The sequence below is a fragment of the Pelophylax lessonae genome, assembly GCF_965119305.1.
Source record: "Pelophylax lessonae genome assembly, chromosome: 13".
NCBI lineage: Eukaryota > Metazoa > Chordata > Amphibia > Anura > Ranidae > Pelophylax > Pelophylax lessonae.
In genome coordinates, this window is record NC_138780.1 from 115,490,762 (window position 1) to 115,506,107 (window position 15,346).

At 42.9% G+C, this 15,346-nt stretch overlaps 1 protein-coding gene across 1 annotated transcript; it reads right to left on the reverse strand.

Moving 5' to 3' along the window:
- Positions 1–2,422: 2,422 nt before the first annotated feature.
- Positions 2,423–10,580, reverse strand: LRRC14B (leucine rich repeat containing 14B). The gene is made up of 2 exons (XM_082275616.1): positions 9,632–10,580; positions 2,423–3,131 (listed from the first exon to the last, which is right to left on the reverse strand). The coding sequence occupies exons 1-2, from the start codon at positions 10,534–10,536 to the stop codon at positions 2,489–2,491; spliced, it is 1,548 nt and encodes a 515-aa protein (XP_082131742.1). The 5' UTR covers positions 10,537–10,580; the 3' UTR covers positions 2,423–2,488.
- Positions 10,581–15,346: the final 4,766 nt, after the last annotated feature.

A 15,346-nucleotide genomic window follows, 5' to 3' on the forward strand; every position in this document is an offset into this window, starting at 1 on the left:
CTCACTGACTGGCAGGCATAGCTCAGGACCATACTTTGTCATTTGGGGAAGTGAACCCAATTTCTGGCACATGCAGTCTCCGACAAGGATTGTTTAAGAGCTGAGATTCCAAAACTTTGCTTGAGGTAGGAAAATACAGTGAAGGTGCAATCATTTGTGAACTAACTTTTATGACCAGGCAAAAATATTAAATACTTGTATCTGTATATCCATGGTGGCCATTTTTGCTATTGCTAATCTGTGCAATAGGTCTGCAGAACTGGAGTTTATTATATGAGAAATTAAAGAGAATGCATCCTTGCATTTTTTAGCAGAAGACACTTTTTTAATGTTTTTTTTTTTTTAATACTGTTTAAATATGTTTGTTAACTTAAATATTGACTTCCCCTTGCTATGTTCAGTGAAGCCATATTGTTTATGAATGGGTTCCACCAATCACACAAAATCAAGCCACCAAGTGGATTGTGTAGGCTGAAATTGCCTGTTCTGGGAAGCCTACGAGAAGTCACACTGGCTGGCATGCACACTAGATGAACAATACTCTCAGACACCTTTCTCATCCACAGAATTGAAAAATGTTTAGTCTAGGCCAGAAACCTTGTACAGTTTTCAAGGACAATTAGATGTGTAGCCGCTTTAGATACATTTGCTATGTTACCTGTTGTGTACATGTACCGCAGAACTAGTAATCTTAAAATACAGACATATTTACCTTTTATGTAGCAAAATTGTTTATCATTCTACAAAGACTAGAGGCCTCTTTATTCCTAACAGCTTGCCAGCAGTAGATTTCAGACTATTCCAAATTGGCCACTGCAATCCCATGGTATAGGATGGCCACTAAAAAGGAAGACGTGCCAGTCTGAAGAGTTTGTCACATCAGAGAAGTAAATGTTCTGCAACACAGTCTGGGAAAAAGAGATTGGTGAGAGAATGTTCTTGAAGTAGGCAGCTGAGAAAAACTTCTGGAAGACATCCTGCTATTTTCTTGTAATGAGATGCATGTTGTTCAGTGCCTAGAGCCCTGGTGCCCAACCTGGGGGCCGCATGTGACCCTTTGGTATATGATGTAAGGTCCAAGGGGTCGCACATCGTATACCAAAGGGTCACATGCGGCCCTCGGGCCACAGGTTGGGCACCAGGGCTCTAGGCACTGAACAACATGCATCTCATTACATGAAATCTTGTAGTGAAAGCATTAATTAGGTTAACAGAATTGATCTCTACTAGCCTCATGTAACATGTTCCCAGTTTCCTATTGTCTTCTGCAGCATTTCCCCAGCCAAAAATGTAGCATGTCCACACTCTGACTCTCATTTCCTCTATTAGATCTCCAGTTTCTGACAGTCCTCTCAAGCTTTCCAAATATTGAACATTATGTGCAGCCCTTTGGTGATGTCAGGGGCAGCATTTGAGGCCCTCCTCAGCTCATAGATTGACAACCATTGGCCTAGAGCAGTGGTCGCCAACCTTTCGGATCTCATAGACCCCTAAACTCACAATTTTGAATCCCGCGGACCACTAACATGAACTTTACATGCCCTATACACACAATGCCCCACACCCCCACTGGATCACACTGCTGCCTCATACAAACAATGCTCTGTCTCCAGCATCACAACGCTCTCAGCATCACATCCATCACAATGTTGATTTGTGGCAAAACCCCTGTATTTTCTCATGAACCATCAGTGGTAGATGGACCACTGTTTGGCAGTCACTTGCCTAGAGGACAGAGCAGAGATTGCAGCACATCCCTCCTGTTTCTCTTGTGCCTAAGAGGAATGAGGAGACCTGACTGCTGAATTGTAAGTAACACATGGTTCTCACAAGCAAGTTTCTTGTGCTACAGTGATTGCCCATCAGAATGCATTGCATTCATTTGTTGCAACATGGTACAACCACATCTTCAACTCTGTTCAACTCATCAAGAGACAGCATGAGAAACTGTTGTGAATAGTCAAGAAGAGACTATTTTGTAACTTTTAAAATTATTATATTTTACTGTAAAGTTGTCTAGGGCCCCAGATTGAACTTACCAACAGGCAAGTTTGAGATTTATTTTACAGTTAGCTCAGATAGATAATGCAGTGTGAACTGTTATATTAGGTTTGATAATGTTCTATTTCCAAAACTGTGATTCATCTTGAATTTATTGAACTTGGTGCTCTGTTTCCTTTAACCATTTTGTGATTTTCAGCAGGCAGCTGCCCCCAAATAAAGTTGCATATTTTTTAACAATTGTCTAATTCACTGTGATGTGGAATTTTTAAATGTGTCACCAGGCTTGGGTAGGAGATGTACCCACATACTCATCAAAGCCTACACTTTTGGACATGTTAAAGATACATTCTGTTACTTTTTTAAAACTTTGAGCTGCTTTCAACTCTGTCTTTTAAAACTCATGAGAGGACGAGTCATCTGATACTTAGAAGGTTCCCATCGAAATTTATTGTATTTGAGTCTGCATTTACACACTGTATATTTACTATAATTTTTGCAGCGATTCAGTGAAATTCTGCAGGGCATCTTTAAATGATGTAAGCAGGCATGCTCCCAATTCTCTGCTGGTCTCCTCAATTGCAGAATCATAACTGCCAAACAGTGGTGTGGCCACCAGTATATCTTCTCGAGCAGCTTGCCGTAATATTCGGCACAGGGTTTGTTTGATACTGTCATATTTCTGTTGATCATATTTTATAAGGCTTACTTCATCCAGGGGGTAGCTGACATCAGGAGGATAGCAGTCCTTTGGTACTGGAAATTCAATGTACCTCAACACAGGCAGATTTGCAAAAACTCTGAATAGACGCCGAAGTCCTATAGCTGTGACAGGGTTTCCAAGGAATTTTAACTCATTTAGTTGGAGACAATGCACTATTCCCATCTCCAGAATATGAATATTCATATCTCCAATATCACATTCCTCCAGAATCAGAACTTTCAAGGTCTGTGAGGCCTTGGACAGAAGCTTAAAGAACGTTGATGGAAAAAGTTCTGCAAAGTTGTGACCACTCATATCCAACTGTTCTAAATGCTCTGCATGCAGGCTGTTTGCTAGGTAAGCCAGGTCTACCTGATTCAGAGAGCAGTTTCCTAGTTCCAGCACTTTGAGTGGTGTGTTCAGTGGACTGAAAAAAAAAAAAAAACAATATATTTAGATGCCATATGATACAAATGATTGACCTCTACAATAGTGATTTCTACGGTGATTAAAAAAAAAAGAAAATAGATGAAATGTGGCAAATAGACATGCTTTGTTCTATTTGCGTCCCTAAAAGAAACAGGAAGAGTCACAAAACTTGTCCTATTTACAGCCCCCGGCAAGGATACATAGGCCAAGGTCTAGTAACTCAGCAATTTACAGTGGTGGCAAAATCTTGCTTGTGTGTTATGAATCACTGACCCAGAATAAGTATGCATATCAAGAAAGTCAGTGTAAAGTCAGAAGTCTTGTGCATACTTGTTCTAGGTTAGGGACACAAAGCATTAAAATAAGAGGGTCACCATCACAACTAGGCAACTATCATTCGCAGAATGAGAAGTAGCATTACCAGCCCCCTGCACCACTTTAAATGTTTTCTTTAACCCCTTGGAGCCTAAGCCTTTTTCTGACATTTGTTGCTTACATATTAAAATCAGCATTTTTTGCTAGAAAATTACTTAGAACCCCCAAACATTATATATATTTTGCAGAGACCCTAGAGAATAAAATGGTGATTGTTGCAATATTTTATGCCACACAATATTTGCGCAGCAGTCTTTCAAATGCAATTTTTTTGGAAAAAATACACTTTCATGAATTAAAAAAACCAAAACAGTAAAGTTAGCCCAACTTTTTTGTATAATGTGAAAGATGATGTTACACAGAGTAAATAGATACCTAACATGTCATGCTTTAAAATTGCGCACACTCGTGGATTGGCAGCAAACTTCCATACTTAAAAATCTCCATAGGCGACGCTTTAAAAATTTTTTAATGGTTACCTGTTTAGAGTTACTTGTGCTAGAATTATTGCTCTTGCTCTAATGATCGCTGCGATACCTCTCGTGTGGTTTGAACACTGTTTACATATGCGGGAGCGACTTGCATATGCGCTTGTTTCCGCGCGCGAGCACAGAGGCACGGGGCACTTGAAATTTTTTTTTCTTAATTATTTTATTTTATTTCTGTTATTTTTACACTATCCATTTAAAACATTTTTTTAATCACTTTTATTGCTGTCACAAGGAATGTAAACATCGCTTATAACAGTAATAGGCAGTGACAGGTGCTCTTTAGGGAGGGATCTGGGGTCTAAAAGACCCCAAATCCCTCATTTGCACTTAAAAGCATTCAGAACGCCACGTTTGACTTTTTTGAATGCTGTAATTTTTTTAAAAATCTGGCGCCTTTAAGGCTTTAGTACCATCACTTCCAATCAGAGCTGAAGTACCGACTGGTTGCTCGGGCCACCCGGAGGGACTGAAGACCCAGGCGAGCCGCAGAAGGCGGCAGGAGGTGGGGACATCCCTTCCCACTCCTTGTAATGATAGCCGAGCGGCTGCTCAGCCACATCGGTTGTCATTACAATAAAGCTGACCGTCTGCTCTAAACAAAGGTACAGGGTGATGCCTCTAGCTGCAGGCATCACCCGTGTACAACCCCCTGAAGCCGAGAACTCATATTTGCGCTCCATCGAAGGGGTTAGTATGCTTTGGCTTCACATGTATGCATTGCACAAGCACATTGTAATGGAGGGCATTCTGCATTTTTTTAAAGTGGAACCCCAGCACACAAGTACAGTAAGTGCCAACAGACTTGCACTGTGGCACACCAACATGTGTATGCCATGCCTTGTGGTGCTCTGTATTAAAAAAAAAATAACAAAAGTCTGTTTTTTTTCTCCTAAATTAATGTTCTTCCTTAATGCAAAACACATTAATGCCTGTGCAGTAATAAACTACATTGGACTGTCCAGGTCTGAAGGGGGCCTGAAAGTTGGAAATTCATTTCTGGGACTGTATTAGCAGAGAAGTTCTAAAATGAGGAGGTAAAGAGAATTTTCTTTAATTTATCTCCTGGACACTGTTCATCACCAAGACAAAAAATTAACAAAATCTAGACATCAACCACAGAGATGGCAATAAAAACATGGCAGAGAACAAGGTGGGTGTCATGTTATGCAAATGTAGTGTTTTTTTTTTTTTCACTACTTCTAAGTTAACATAAGGTTACACAGAAGTATAACTAGTGGAAGGAAGGTAGCCTGGGCCCGATGTCCATAGCACTATAGGAGGAGACAAGGGATGCAACATCATATTAGTTAAAGTGAGCCTATGCAGAGCCAACCACAGGGCCGCTAATAAGCCAGTACAACCAGCCCTGTTGTACCGGGCCTGGCCAGCAGAGGGAGCCCGTGCAGCTTCACAGACCATTCAGTGGAGAAAAAGAAAACCAGCTTTCAAACTGACACCCCCGTCCGCCCCCCCCCCCCCCCGCTCAGCTGCTCCTACTAGCTTAGGGGTGTTGTAATAATACTATTTCCAGGGCCCCTCTCTGATGGTGGAGGAGGAGCAGTAAAGGGACTTTTTTTTCAATTTTAGGCGCATGTGTATTCCGTGCCTGGTGCCTGCACTGCATGTTGCTGGCTACTCTGCTGACAGCTGAAGTCCCGGCTGCCTATTGCCTTCCCTGGCGGAGTGATCTCCCTCGCTCAGCTCCACACTCAGTAACCGAAAGCGAGAGAGGCGGGCAGCAGCGCGGCGGCAGGAAGAGGCAGCTGACAATGAGCAGAAGGAGCCGGACTTTATCGTGGGTGGAGGAGGATATACAGTATCTGACAAAAGTGAGTACAACCCTCACATTTTTGTAAATATTTTGGTATATCTTTTCATGTGACAACACTGAAGAAATGTTATTTTGCTACAATGTAAAGTAGTGAGTGTACAGCTTGTATAACAGTGTAAATTTGCTGTCCCCTCAAAATAACTCAACACACAGTCATTAATGTCTAAATCGCTGGCAACAAAAGTGAGTACACCCCTAAGTGAAAATGTCCAAATTGGGCCCAATTAGCCATTTTCCCTCCCTGGAGTCATGTGACTTGTTAGTGTTACAAGGTCTCAGGTGTGAATGGGGAGCAGGTGTATTAAATTTGGGAAATAGACGTATGAGTGCTGCCAACATTGCTGCAGAGGTTGAAGGGGGGGGGGTCAGCCTGTCAGTGCTCAGACCATACGCCGCACACTGCATCAAATTGGTCTGCATGGTTGTCGTCCCAGAAGGAAGCCTCTTCTAAAGATGATGCACAAGAAAGCCCGCAAACAGTTTGCTGAAGACAAGCAGACTAAGGGGACATGGATTACTAGAACCATGTCCTGTGGTCTGATGAAACCAAGATAAACTTATTTGGTTCAGATGGTGTCAAGCATGTGTTGGTGGCAACCAGGTGAGAAGTACAAAGACAAGTGTGTCTTGCCTACAGTCAAGCATGGTGGTGGGGGTGTCATGGTCTTGGGCTGAATGAGTGCTGCCGACACTGAGGAGCTACAGTTCATTGAGGTAACCATGAATGCCAACATGTACTGTGACATACTGTGACATACTGAAGCAGAGCATGATCCCCTCTCTTTGGAGACTGGGCCGCAGGGCAGTATTCCAACATAACAACCCCAAACACACCTCCAAGACAACCACTGACTTGCTAAAGAAGCTGATGGTAAAGGTGATGGACTGGCTAAGCATGTCTCCAGACCTAAACCCTATTAAGCATCTGTGGGGCATCCTCAAACGGAAGGTGGAGGAGCGCAAGGTCTCTAACATCCACCACCTCCCTGATGTCGTCATGGAGGAGTGGAAGAGGACTCCAGTGACAACCTGTGAAACTCTGGTGAACTCCATGCCCAAGAGGGTTAAGGCAGTGCTGGAAAATAATGGTGACCACATAAAATATTGACACTTCTGGCCCAATTTGGACATTTCCACTTAGGGGTGTACTCACTTTTGTTGCCAGCGGTTTAGACATTAATGGCTGTGTGTTGAGTTATTTTGAGGGGACAGCAAATTTACACTGTTATACAAGCTGTACACTCACTACTTAACCTTGTAGCAAAGTGTCATTTCTTCAGTGTTGTCACATGAAAAGGTATAATAAATTTTTTACAAAAATGTTAGGGGTATACTCACTGAGCAAATTAATTAACTTTTTTTTCCCACAGGTTTTTGTGTTTTTTTTTTTAAACTGTACTGCAGCATTGTGGCATGGAGGAGGGGGTTCTAAGTAAATAATTAGTTCTTTAAGAGACCCTATTGTGTAGCAAAACACTTGTGTGAGCATGCTTTAATATAATGCACATAAATGCAGTAAACAGATTGTAAGTTTCCAAAGTAAGACATGGGCACCTCTTGGCATCATTAACCCCTTCCCACCCATCTCAGCCTTTTCACTGGATCTTAAGACAGGCTGCAGGACAGGGCCACTGATAAGCCAATACAACCGGCCTGGCGTCATCAGCTCAGCAGGGGGAGCCCGGGCAGCATCACAGACAGTTCAGTGCAGAAAAAAAAAGGCTTTCTAAATTTCACCCCCACTCAACCACTCCTACTAGCTTACTACTTTTTCCTAGGCCCCTCTCTGATGATGGGATGATAGAGCAGTCAACATACTTTTTTTTTAGATTTGGGTGCATGTGCATTCCGCACCCGCTCCGCATATTGCTGGCTGCTCTGCTCAAGTCCCAGCTGCTTGCTGCTGCTGCCCATAGCCTATCCTGGTGGAATGATCTTCCTCCACTCAGCTCCACACTCAGTATCCGAGAGTGCCTGGGTGAATATGAAGATATACTGCACATTACTATGGTGATATAACACACAGGCAGGCGATCTATCATGGCTGGCTCTGTCACATGACATGGCTGTTGGGTGCTGATTGTGTTAACCTATTGGTCATAAGCTAACAATGTCAGCATCCAATAGCCATGTCATGTGAGTCAGCCATGATAGAGCACCTGCCTGTGTGTTACCATAATGCTGATGATCGCAACCTGCGCTGTGTGTTAACATAAGGCTTTTTTCACATGGGGAGGAATCCGCTTGTTCAGCGGGGGATCTGTATGCTGATGCCCCACTGAGCAGCATGGGCAGACGACAGGTCCGTGTCCTCTCAGCTTATGCAGAGTGGACATGGACACAGCCATCTCTGCTTTTAAGGGTGGCTGATGTAAACAAACCAGAAGTCTGTTTACACACAACTTCCCTCCAATCTGATCCGCTAGATTGAGGGAAATGGATCCTTTTCCATTTTGTTTAGCGGATTGGATTGGAGGTAGGTGGATGTAAATGGACACAAGCCCGTTTACATCCATCGCTCTATAGAAGGGAATAGAGGGTCAGATCAGGTCTTTCTATAGATATTGAAGAGGTCTGTTCTCACCTAAAAACATTATTAATTTAGAATTATCAAATTTATAACAGGTTGGAGAATGATAAGTTTTTTCTTGGAGACAAACCTGCACTTTGTTTCAAAGCTGGGTCTTGGGCAGGGCCAGGAGTGGGGTTGAGGGTGGGGCTGAAGGGGGCCCTGTCAGGTAGGCTGTACGGGGCCCCGTGATTTCTATCAGCAGCCCTGGCCAACCAACCCCTGCAGCTGCTTATACTCACCTTTCCATTTACCAATTTTTACTTACTTACCTTTCCATTCTTTACAAGGACTAGAAACCCTGTGTAAGTTTCCTGTTACGAAATCCGTGCTTACACAGGGTTTCTACCCCCTGTAGTTAATTGAAAGAAGGGTACAACAAGGGCTGTAGTGCCTGAGAAGACAATTTCCAAGCACGAGCACTATCACATAAATAGAGGCGGTCCCCAGGGTTACAAACATCCGACTTAAAAACAACTCCTACTTACAAACAGAGGGAGACAACAGGAAGTGAGAGGAAATCTCCCCCTAGGAAGGGAAATTCACTCCTGTAAGAGTTCTCATGGGAAAAAGGTGTCTCCACCAGAGCTTTATCACCAATCCTTGTTTCCACAACAACCCAAAATTTTCAGAATCCAATTGTCATAGGGACAGAAAGTGAGGTGAAATCTTCTAAAGAGGGGCACAGACAGCAAAACAAATGCTACAGGGTGTTATCCCTTCCCTATGTTATCCCAAAAACTTTTTTTTGGGCTGGAGCTACCCTTAAAACATTGACCTGTTCCGACTTACAAACAAATTCAACTTAAGAACAAACCTATCTTGTTTGTAACCCAGGGACCGCCTGTAGAAGGGAAGTCACATATTTTTCTATATCTGGAACTGGGTATTTTTATTTGCTCCCAGTGGGAAACAGACCAGTGCGGGGGTGAAAGGAATGTGCATATAAGCCACTACAGGGGCTGCCATTAGGGTGAACCTGCTGCATTGCCCTTAATAGGCCAAGGACGCTTTTAAACCAAAGGACAATTTAAACACAATAACATAGGATTGAAATCAACTATTGTATTTTACCATCATTGACATAGTCTTGGGTAATACAGTATGCCGAGGGTGCATGGAATTTTCATAATGGATGCATAGTGACTAAAATAGATACGTTTGGAGGAGATCTGAACTAAGGGCAAAAAAAGCTCTTATTACTTCTCTGGAATCACACTGTAAGCATTTACCTCAGCAGTTTCCTCAACCGTCCTGTCAGTGTAGAAAATGAAAGACTCAGCTCCGTCAGATGAACCATGTGGCTTAGTTTCTCTCCAATGGTACATAAAACGGCTTCATCCTCTGCTGTGTAATTAGTAACATTAAACGTTCTTGCTGGTAAAGTCAACGAACTAAGCTGAGTGAAAGTAATATTGTTGAGAAGCACTTCTAGATGATGTATTTCTAAGCGCACATTGTGAACAATTTCTAGTTTGTGTATAGAAGAGGGTTCTGCAAGCCTTGTTATGTAGAAGAGCTTTCTTAAAGCTAAACTGTCTACTCTAAAATCTACACATCGGATCTTTAGCGGACAATGACATCTCATCAATAATGCTTGTACTACAAGCTCATAGGTCTTCTCTGTAACAAACAAGTTACACATGACATCAATATCAACATCAAAAACAGAAGGATTGAAATCCAGACTTTGCATCTCAATGAGAAGTTCAAAGCAGATCTGTGAAATCAGTTGAGTTCTTGCCCATCGCCCCAAAGTGTTCTTACACTTGCATGGTTGAAACTGAACATCACGTATACCTGTAAGGTCAAAAACTTTGAGTCTTTTGGAATATGTCGGGGAACAATTTAGGACGTAGTTCTTCAAGCCTTTAAGGCATGCGGTTAGGCTGCGTTGGCATGCCCAATGACTAAGATCTTCAGGGCAATCCACGGTTTTGCCCATCAGTTTGCCAAAGTTGAAAGCTTGAAGTGGCCAGTTTTCCACTAGTATAGTGATGATTTCCTCCTTCTCATGCAAGAAACAAGCCTTCAACAAGAGGGGATAAAGGTTATGAGCAATATTTTTGATGCTTAACTTGGCGTACTCCTGCTTGGATATAAAAGCTTCGGCAGCGATAAATCTGAGCGTCTTCATTTTGTATGGATTCTCCTGTATGGCTTGGCTGCTGTGTTGTGGCTCTTCTGAACCGTCACTGTGTCATGCTCTTTTATTTTTAGCAGCAGCTGACATAGGAATTTGTTGGGAGATGATAACGTCCAGCCTCCTGTCACAGTCTTTTTTATTAGCTGGAGATTCTTGGCCAGTACCTCTGTTGAGTTGGGTATATTGTAATCAAATTAGTTGTGCAGAAGAAGGGTGCAAAGACACAATGGGGTTGATTTACTAAAGGCAAATAGACTGCACTTTGCAAGCATAGTTGCTCAAGAGCTTAGTAAATGAGGTGAAGCATTGCTGACTTTCATCATCCAATCATGTGCAAGCAAAAGTGCTGTTTTTTTAATTTTCCTTACATGTCATAAAGTCAGGTACACAGGGGCCGAATATCGTCCGGTATCGACCATTTCAACAGAAACTGCCCGACATTCAACCCATGTGTATCCCCCTGTCAGAACACAATAGCACAACGGAGAGATCGCTGTACTAGCATCACATAGTACATCGAGCTCCTCAGCTTTTTTCGTTCAGCCTGCTGGGTTGAACATAAAAAAAAATGTTTACTAGGCCTAAGGATGCTACATTCTTTATAAAGAGCTCAATTATACAAAGTGAGGCCTATAATGTGTAGGCTGCTTTGCTGCAGCTTTCCTAAGTAGATTGCACTAAAGCTAGCCATACATGTTATATCCACTTTATACAGTCACCTTTGGGTCAATCTTCAATCCAACAAATACAGATGTGGGGCATTCACCTTTGTAGTGATGGGGAGAGATAGGTACACCGCTGCTGGTATTACTCTAGTTTCTCCATAGAGATCATATCTAGGCTTGTCAGGGAGAAGACGGATCTCTGTGCACATTCCCATTTAGCACAAAATCCAATATGAGTTCTACGGTTTAAAAAATCTTGATAGTGCTGATAGGCTTCATCGACTTTATTTTGCAACTTGCATAGGTTATGCAAAAGTTAAACTCGTAACCAAAGAATATTTTGCGTGCCTGACACACAGGAAATATTTATTGGCCATGATTTTACAATGGGAGCAAACTCAAATAACAAAATTTAATATAATGCATAGTTACATAGTTAGTCTGGCTGAAAAAAGACACAAGTCCTTCTAGTTCAACCAATAGAGGGGAAAAAAAATAAAAAATGTGTGTGTGTATATATATATATATATATATATATATATATATATATATATATATATATATATATATATACACACAGTATATATATATATATATATATATATATATACACACACACAGTATATATTTATACACAATCCTATATATACACAATCCTATACCCACTGTTGATCCAGAGGAAGGCAACTTTCTCCGGCAAGGGAAAAAAATCCTTCCTGATCCCCCAAGAGGCAATCGGATATTCCCTGGATTATTTTTACCTATAAATATTAGTACCCAGTTATATTATGTGTATCTAAGAAATAATCCAAGCCTTTCTTATAACAATCTACTGAGCTGGCCAGAACCAGCTCTTGAGGGAGTCTATTCCACATTTCACAGCTCTTACTGTAAAGTTGCCTTTCCGTATTTGGAGATTAAATCTCTTTTTCTCCAGATGTAAAGAGTGCCTCTGTGATGACCTTAAAGTGAATACCTCAACACCAAGCTCACTATATGGGCCACTTATGTATTTAACTGCTTCTGGACCGCCCGCCGCCGATTTACGGCAGCAGGGCAGCCCTCCTGCACAAAACGACGTAGGTCTACGTCGGTCACGCGCCTGCAGCTAGGGGGCGAGCGCGTGCCGATGTGCACCCACCCCCACTCGGCAGCAGGGACTCCGATGCACGGGGCAGGTGGCTCAGATTGCTGCCTGACACCCACAATTGTTCCCCGCTGAGAGAGAAGAACGGTTAGCTGTTGTAAACACAGCTGACTGTTCTTCTCTCTGAAATGATCACAGAGCTCCTGTGATCCTTCTACATGGGATTACAGGTCTCTGTGATCATTTAACAAGCCCAACCTCCATACAGTTAGAAACACGCCCCTAGGTACACATTTAACCCCTTGTTCACCCACAGTGTTAACCCCTTCCCTCCCAGTGTCATTATTACAGTAACAGTGCATCTTTTTAGCACTTATTACTGTAGTAATGTCACTGGTCCCCCCCAAAAGTGTCAAAAATGTCAGTTAGGGGTCCGATCTGTCCGCCGCAATGTCACAGTCATGCATTTTATGAACTGGTGCCCAAAACTGAACTGCATATTTCAGATGAGGTCTTACTAATGATTTGTACAGGGGCAAAATTATATTCTTCTCTCTCTCTCTGCAGTCCATGCCTCTCCTAGTACAAGAAAGGATTTTGCTTGCTTTGGAAACTGTAGCTTGGCATTTCATGCTCTTATTAAGCTTATGATCTACCAGAACACCCAGATCCTTCTCCATCATTGATTCCCCCATCTGTTCTCCCCCTAGTATGTATGATGCATGCTTATTTTTAGCCCCCAAGTGCATAACTTTACATTTATCAATATTAAACCTCATTTGCCACAACAGTTGCCCAATGAAACAGTGCATTGAGGTTGGCTTGTAAATTGGAGACATCCTACAAGGACATTATTACACTGCATAGCTTGGTGTCATATGCAAATGCCAAAATTGTACCTTTAATCAATTTTTTAGATATGGTAGCTGCATTAGCTCCTTTTTCTTTTCAGAAATGTTTTCCTTTATTTTCCTCTGGTGATCCTGACAGAAGGTCTGTTATTTTTCATCTTCCTTTAACAGACCAAGTTGTTCAACAAAAGTGGCAGTTAAGGTCTGAGACAACCCATTTATAGTGGAACTAAAGACATTAAAAAACCTAAAAAAAAAGCTGTAAATCCTGGCCATTGGCAGGATAGTGACAATTTGGCCAACCCCTGCCAGCTATTAGCATGAGGCTTTTAGGCCTTGATCGAACACACAAGTAACATCTCTGTGGCAGCCTTAGGGGTTCCAGGCCGGTCGTGTGGTGCCATGGTGGTAATGTGTTTATTTATTTATTTATTTTTTTCATGTCAGCGGTCTATATTTATATGTGTTTTTTTTTTTTTTGTTGCTTTCCTTCTGTTTGGCCATGGGCTCTGGGTTCCTTCCTCGCTCGTCTGCACAGCCGCGGCTTGCCAACGAAAACAAGGCATGGTTCGCACATGCATAGTTCCAGCAAGATGGCAGCGGCCGCGCATGTGCGCAAGCGCCGTTGGGTGTTGATTCCGGCGCAGGCTCGCTGGAGGTCCGGTGACTTCAGCCCAGGTAGCAAATTTAAACAGCTGTCAAAGCTGTGTTACTTGGGATGACCTGCGGCCTTGTGCGGCGGCTTCCCGAGGCTCTGCCATTTCCAGCCCTGGTGAGTTCTGCACCAGCAGCATTGCTCTGCAGGTTTTTCTTCTCTTTGGCTCACCCCTTGGTTCTTCTAGTTTTTAGTTCTGAGCAGTGCCGTCATGGATGTCTCACCATCCACTGATTTCCAACCCTTATGCAGCAGGTAGGACTGGTCCTGTTAACCCATGCCTGCCTGCTTGTCTGTCTTTTTTTTTTTTTTTTTAGATTCCTTTTCATTTGTGTATATGTTCTTTTCTCAGCCCTTCTAGGTCTGATTGGCATCACTCTACACACAAAGACAAGGACCGCTCCTGATCAAAACACCATTACTCCGCCTCCAGATCCAGACGCCATAGGTCGCCGTCCAGATCTAGGCATCATAGAGGAGATTCTGAATCTGCATCCAGACACCACCCTTGCCTCCATCCCAGCTGCTGGGGGTGTGGGTCCCAGGTCCCAGAAGGCATGTCACTATGTGAGCCTTGTTACATTCAGCCTATGAGAGAAAGATAAGGCGGAGACCAGCAAGTATAGTCCCTGGTCAGATGGGTGGTTTAAGAATCACTTAAAGATTTGGATTCTGGCCGTCCCCTTATCCCTTCAGTCGACGTGCCATGTCCCCCTTCAAGGGATGAGTTTAATGAGGCGGGTCCCTCAAATCTGAACTGCTATTCAGAAGAAACCTTGGACAGTGAGGATGACATAGATGACCCAGGCACGGGCTTTGATTTTGCCCTAGTACCACTGCTAGTTAAAGCGGTAAAGAAGCCTTGAAGTGGGAGGAGGCGGTGGAATCTCCCTTAAAACAAAGAAAATACTTCAAACGTTTAAAAAAGGACGCTCAAATGTTCAATTTTTAGGTGAGCTTGGTGAGATCATTACTGACAAGCAGGGCGGAGTGGAAAGGAAGAACTCCTTGCTGACCAAAATATCAAAGATGTATCCTGAAATACTGCCTGTACCTCGAGCCACACAAGAGAGGCAGAAGGAAATTAGGGAACTTAACAAGTGGCTGAGGAATTGGCGTAGGAAGGAGGGGTTTGGGTTCCTGGAGAACTGGGCTGACTTCTCAGTCGGCTACCGGCTCTTTAGTAAGGATGGGCTGCACCTTAATGGGGACGGTACAGCTCTTTTGGGGAGAAAGATGGCCACCAAGTTGGAGGGGCTTTTAAACTAGGAGACTCAGAAGGGGGCTCAGAAGTAGAATCAGTCAGGAGGGAGCAGAGGACTGAAGGCAGTTGTAGGGTCAGCAGCGACAGTAGGTCCACAACGTCAATTGGTAGGTCTGTGCGGAAAAACCTCAGACCAAACAGGACTAAACATAACCGCCAATCACGTTTAACTTCTGTAAAACTAAGAGGGGTATATGCTAATGCCAGGAGCCTAGCTAATAAAATGGATGAATTGGAAATGTTAGTACATGAGGATGACATAGACCTTGTGGGAATAAC